Source organism: Scleropages formosus, chromosome 3, assembly GCF_900964775.1.
Source record: "Scleropages formosus chromosome 3, fSclFor1.1, whole genome shotgun sequence".
Taxonomy (NCBI): Eukaryota; Metazoa; Chordata; class Actinopteri; order Osteoglossiformes; family Osteoglossidae; genus Scleropages; species Scleropages formosus.
This window is the reverse complement of record NC_041808.1, coordinates 39,466,231-39,472,949: the sequence shown is the minus strand read 5'-3', so window position 1 is coordinate 39,472,949 and position 6,719 is coordinate 39,466,231. Positions and strand designations below refer to the sequence as shown.

Here is a 6,719-nt window from a genome sequence, read left to right as displayed (position 1 = left end):
ACCACTTAAGTACTATCTTTCAGCAGTGCTTCACACTACCTGCCCCAGTTAATCTTAATGAAGAGCAGGACTGAGATGCTGAGGAACTCCTTGACCAGTAACAACATTTACATTGCATTTATTTACTCAGTAGACACTTTTCTCCAAAGAACTCTATGTAGTGTTATCAGCCCACACACCTTATTCACCAAGGTGACTTACACTGCTAGATATATTACTTACATTTGGTCACTCATCCATACATCAGCAGAACACACTCTTTGTTACTCACACACTATGGGTGAATCTGAACAGCATGTCTTTGGATTGTGGGAGGAAACCAGAGCACCTGGAGAACATGCAAACTCTACACAAACCGAACAGGATCGAACCCACATTCTCTCCCACCACCCAGGCGCTGAAAAATAGCAGCGCTACACGCTGTGCCACCGTGCCGTCACACGAATATAAAGACAGTGACAGCCGTTTCTGTTCCTATTGCTTGAGAAAACACACGAGTGGTTGCTGTGAGCTGGACTTCACTTACAGCATTCTTGTCACGTCCACATCTACACCTCAGCCAGCAGCACTGGCTCCGATTAAGAAGCGCCTGATGATAATCAGAGCGTTCGGCTAGTTTATAAGACCCTCCTCCGCCCCTTCGCAGCTGTGGATCTCATTAGGAGAACTGTGCCCTCTGTGCCAACAACAGTACTCAGCGCAGTCCATCCATCATGTCCTGTTCCCCTTCGTCCTTCGTGTTCTTCGTCCTCTGGCTCTTGACCTTTCGCCTCGCCGCCCAACGTTGTCCACGGACCTTTGCTCTCATTCTGACCGCCGATCGCCCGACCGTTCGCCCGTCCTGGACAATGAGAACAATCAGAATCAGAATCAGAATCAGAACGAGCTTTATTGCCAGGTATGTTCGCACATACAAGGAATTTGTCTTGGTGACAGGAACTTCCACAGCACAGACAGAATGACAGTGACAAGACAGATGAGAAGATAGAGCATGTGAAAAAGGGATAAAAAATATAGAAAAATATACAGTACCCAGTATTATATACAAAAAAAGTCACTAGTTACAAATGCAAGGGAGTGTGAGTAAGAGATATGATGCGATAAAAGTTATAAATATAAATAGCATTATGTATTGCACTGGTTTACTCTCTAGGGGGGGAATTAGCTGTTCATGAGGTAGATGGCTTGGGGAAAGAAACTTTTCTTGTGTCTGGCTGTCCTGGTGCTCAGTGCTCTGTAGCGCCGGCCAGATGGCAAGGGTTCGAAGAGGAAGTGGCCTGGATGTGAGGGGTCTAGAATGATTTTGCTAGCCCTTTTACTAACTCTGGACGAGTGCAGTTCTTGGAGAGCTGGGGGGGATGTGCCGATGATTCTTCCAGCAGTCCGAACTATCTGCTGTTGTCTTCTGATGTCTGATTTCGTAGCTGAGCCGAACCAGACAGTTATAGAGGTGCAGAGGACGGACTCGATGACTGCAGAGTAGAATTGCATCAGTAGCTCCTGTGGCAGGTTGAACTTCCTCAGCTGGCAAAGGAAGTACAACCTCTGCTGGGCCTTCTTCACAATGGAGTCTATGTGGAGCTCCCACTTCAGGTCCTGTGAGATGGTGGTGCCCAGGAACCTGAATGACTCCACTGTTGCCACAGTGCTGTTCATGATGGTGAGTGGAGATAATGCTGAGGTGTTTCTCCTAAAGTCTACAATCATCTCCACTGTTTTGAGCGTGTTCCGCTCCAGGTTGTTATGACTGCACCAGATAGCCAGCTCTTGGACCTTCTGTCTGTAAGCAGACTCGTCACCATCTCGGATGAGGCCAATGAGTGTGGTGTCGTCTGCGACCTTCAGGAGCTTGACAGAGGGGTCTTTAGCAGTGCAGTCGTTGGTGTACAGGGAGAAGAGCAGTGCGGAGAGCACACATCCCTGGGGGGCGCCAGTACTGATCGTGCGAGTATTGGATGAGAATTTTCCCAGCCTCACTAGCTGCTGCCTGTCTGTCAGAAAGTTGGTGATCCACCGACAGATGGAGGTAGGCACAGAGAGTTGGGTTAATTTGGACAGGAGGAGGTGTGAGATGATGGTGTTGAAGGCTGAGCTGAAGTCCACGAACAGGATTCTCGCATAAGTCCCTGGTTTGTCCAGATGTTGCAGAATGTAGTGCAGTCCCATGTTGACTGCATCATCCACAGACCTGTTTGCTCGGTAAGCAAACTGCAGGGGGTCCAGCAAGGGTCCAGTGATGTCTTTCAGGTAGTCCAACACCAGTTTTTCAAGTGACTTCATGACCACAGACGTTAAGGCGACAGGTCTGTAGTGATTAAGTCCTGTGATTTTGGGTTTCTTTGGGATGGGGATGATGGTGGAGCGTTTGAAGCAGGAAGGAACTTCGCACATCTTCAGTGATCTGTTGAAGATCTTTGTGAAGATAGGGGCCAGCTGGTCAGCACAGGTTTTTAGGCAGGCCGGTGAGACACCGTCTGGGCCTGGTGCTTTCCTTGTCTTCTGTTTGACGAAGACCCGACGCACCTCCTCTTCACAGATCAAAGGTACAGGAGGGGGGAAGGTGGGGGTTACTGGAGGTGTTAATTGATTCGTGGAGAGAGGGTCTGAATGAGTGTGGGGTGTGAGACAGGGTTTATCAAACCTGCAATAAAACTCATTCAGATCGTCGGCTAGTTGTTGAGTTGACACGGTGCCGGGGGGTGGTGTCTTGTAATTTGTGATGTCTTTCAGGCCTTTCCACACTGATGCAGGGTCGTTGGCTGAAAACTGTTTCTTCAGCTTTTCAGAGTAGTTTCTCTTAGCCACTCTGATCTCTTTTGCCAGTGTATTTTTGGCCTGTTTATACAAGACTCTGTCCCCGTTCTTGTAGGCATCTTCTTTGGCCTGACGAAGCTGTCTGAGTTTTGCAGTGAACCACGGTTTGTCATTGTTGTATGTTAAACGAGTCCTGGTAGGGATGCACATATCCTCACAGAAACTGACATATGATGTTACAGAGTCTGTGAGCTCATCCAGATCGCTAGCAGCAGCCTCAAAAACACTCCAGTCAGTGCACTCGAAGCAGGCTTGTAGGTCCTGCTCTGCTTCCCCAGTCCATCTTTTAACAGTTCTTATTACAGGTTTAGCTGATTTCAGTTTCTGCCTGTAGGTCGGTATAAGATGAACCAGGGAGTGATCAGAGAGCCCCAAAGCTGCCCGTGGAACAGAGTGATATGCATCCTTTACTGTGGTGTAGCAGTGGTCCAAAATATTACTGTCTCTGGTGGGACATGTAACATGCTGTCTGTATTTTGGCAGTTCACGGGAGAGATTTGCTTTATTAAAGTCCCCGAGAATGATTATAACAGAGTCCGGGTGTTGTTGCTCTGTGTCAGTGATCTGGTCGCCCAGCTGTTGCAGCGCTGCGTTCACACACGCTTGCGGTGGAATGTAAACACTTACGAGAATGAACGAGGAAAACTCCCGCGGTGAGTAGAAAGGCTTGCAGTTGATGAAGAGCGCTTCCAGGTCGGGACAGCACATCTTCTTCAACGCTGTCACATCTGTACACCATCTTTCGTTGATGTAGAAGCATATCCCACCGCCACGTGATTTCCCCGCTGATTCCGCGTCGCGATCCGCTCTGAACAGCTGAAAGCCCGGCAGATGTAGCGCGCTGTCCGGGATGGCTTCATTCAGCCAGGTTTCCGTGAAGCACAGAGCAGCAGAGTTTAAAAAGTCCTTGTTTCTTTGGGACAGGAGGAAAAGTTCGTCCATTTTTGTTGGGTAGGGAGCGGAGATTCGCCAGATGGATACTAGGCAGCGCTGTTCTAAAGCTGCGCTTTCGGAGCTTGACAAGCGCGCCGGCTCGCTTTCCGCGCTTGCGCGTCTTGGAGCGCTTGAGTAGCGCCGCTGCACCTCCGACTACAATGTCCAGCAAAACGTCAGAATAGTCGAAAACCGGTAAAATGTCGGGTGGTGTGTACTGCCGAATGTTCAGCAGTTCTTCCCTGGTAAAGCTGATTGTCGGAGTATAACTAAAGACAGGGCAAACTAACAAAAACAGTAAAACAACTGTGGAGCTCCACACCGAAGTCTATTCCCTTAACGATCCTGCGCTTGGGTCCTTCTTTCCTTGTGTCCTCTGTTCCGTGTGACAATACTAGTAAAGTGTACAGTGACAACACAAATAAAGCACCCTCATATTGTTTTTATCCAGAGTTTTGCCATCCCTTATCAATATTTGTATTTTATTGATAAAAGTGCTGTTATTAAACCCTGACAACAAGCGCCTGTTCCGAGCGGGGTCACAGCGAGCCGGAACCTTACCCAACAATGCAAGGCGCAAGGCCGAGGGAGCACACCCAGGGTGGGACGCCAGTCCATCGCCAGACACCCTAAGCAATGGACGAACCCCCAGACCAGCAAGCACTGACCGATCCCGCCACACCATGGCGCCCCCTTGTTATTATTGCACTAATCTCTAATTTTCTGAGTTGAAATGAAAAGATGGGCAAAAATATTTTTATTTCTCTCATACTGTATTCATAAACTTTTTACGTGTTATACATCTACACGTAGGGGGGCGCGGTGGCGCAGTCGGTTTGGCCAGGTCTGTGGCGGGTCTGTTGTTTGAGACCCGCATGGGGTGCCTTGTGATGGACTGGCACCTTGTCCTGGGTGTGTCCCCCTGCCCTCCTACCCTACGCCCTGCGCTGCCGGGTCAGGCCCCGGCCCCGTGCGGGGCAAGCACTTTCAGTCTGTGTGTGTGTGTGTGTGTGTGTGTGTGTGTGTGTGTGTGTGTGTGTGTCTGTCTACACAATATATCACATGTTCAATTATACAGTAGGATTTAGAGCTGCAGCCTTTGGACCCAAAGAATGTGACCTTGAGCAAGGTGCTTACCCCACTAACCTGAGCCAGCTGTTTAAATTGGTAAAATGTTACAAGTTGGAGAGAAGGGCCTGCTAAATGACTGAACATAATATGTACATTATATAGTAAGAGAGTCAGTCAATGAGTATTTGCAATATTTCCAAAACAAAGTTAAAATGTTACTGTGGATTCTTTTAATTTAAACTCATTTAAAAAAAAAAAAAAAAAAACCAAATACTGTATTTATAAAATAAAACGTGTATTTTGTCCAGGCACAGAACATAATATATGAAACTAAACAAATGCTTTTATAGACACACCACCCAGAAAAAAATTAAATCTAATGTAAAATTATATGTTAGAGATTTCTTAGTTCCAAGTTTTCCTCATTATAAGAACAAAGCTGTGATATTGAATAGAGCTGTCATTTTTTTATTGTTTAACTATTAATGTATTACTGTAATCAGTTCAATAATAATTCACCAGGAAAGGTTATAAAGGAAATGTCCAGGAACAGTAATGATATGATGTTTTCCCAGCAGTCTGTATTTGAACCTCTAGGAGGGTCTATGCAAAGTTACCCTCCACTGTTCTGCTATAAAAATCAGAATCACAAACAGTATCAGATCATACTGACACCACTTGTTCTGTCATATTGGACAATGGAACTGAATATTGTTGGGAGTTTAATCTTCATACTGGGATGTCTACAAGGTAGGAATGTAGAAATTAAAACTGCAATGCAATATTGTAAATATACTGGATTTGCAGATGAATTTCAAAGTATTGAGTAAACTGTGACATGTCGATTTTTACAGGGGTCCAGTGTGATGACATAAGGTTGGATCAGTCACCTCCTCAGGTGAAGAGACCAGGAGAGTCTGTCAAGCTGTCCTGTGTCATTTCTGGGTTTCAAATGACAAACTACTACATGCACTGGATACGACAGAAAGCAGGTGCAGGACTGGAGTGGATTGGAGTTGTCTATTCTGGTAGTACATATGATCCAGACTACGCAGCATCCCTGAAAGGACAGTTCATCCTGACTGAGGATGTCTCCAAAAGCACACAGTACTTGGAGGCCAAGAGTCTGAAAGCAGAGGACACGGCTGTTTATTACTGTGCTCGAGAGTCACACTGACTGATCTCAGTTCAGCAGCTGTACAAAAACCACGAGCTGCAACACAGGTGCATGTAAAAAATGATATGTCTTTATACAGTTATTTGTGCACTTTCTAACTGATATTTTCAACAGTAATAAATAAGTAACAATAAGAGTTAAGATGACTGTTTTTTTCCATTCATACACACACACATTTTCCGAACCGCTTGTCCCATATGGGGTCATGGGGAACTGGAGCCTGCCCGGCAACTCAGGGCGTAAGGCCGGAGGGGGAGGGGACACACCCAGGACAGGACACTAGTCCGCCACAAGGCACCCCAAGCAGGTTTCAAACCCCAGATCCACCAGAAAGCAGAACCTGGTCCAACCCACTGCGCCACCACACCTCCTTCCATTTCTTTCTATTATTTATTTAATCATTGCAATCCTAAGGTTCACTCTGTTACAGTATAATTGAGACATCTTCCAATTCATGTTTTATTCTGTGTGTCTACATTAATTTTTCCAAATTCTTGTTCACTGAAAACATTAGAAAGACATTTCCAGTTCATTCAACAGCTGCTCAAGCAACAAGACTGTGAAAACAGTGTAAAACAAAGCAGTATAATTTCAAAATGATCCAAGTACCATTGTCATTGGAAGCCATCACCAGATGAGAAGAACACACAAAATCATGTGAATGTCAGGATCCCTGAGGATCAGACTCAGGATGAACACAGGGACACCATAGAACACCAACAGC

The 6,719-nt window shown here is 46.2% G+C and overlaps 1 gene segment (V, D, J or C); it reads left to right on the top strand.

Moving 5' to 3' along the window:
• Nucleotides 1-5,500: 5,500 nt before the first annotated feature.
• Nucleotides 5,501-5,995, top strand: LOC114910221 (immunoglobulin heavy variable 3-66-like). The segment is given in 2 exon segments: nt 5,501-5,568; nt 5,673-5,995. Coding segments are annotated over 2 exon segments (375 nt in total).
• Nucleotides 5,996-6,719: the final 724 nt, after the last annotated feature.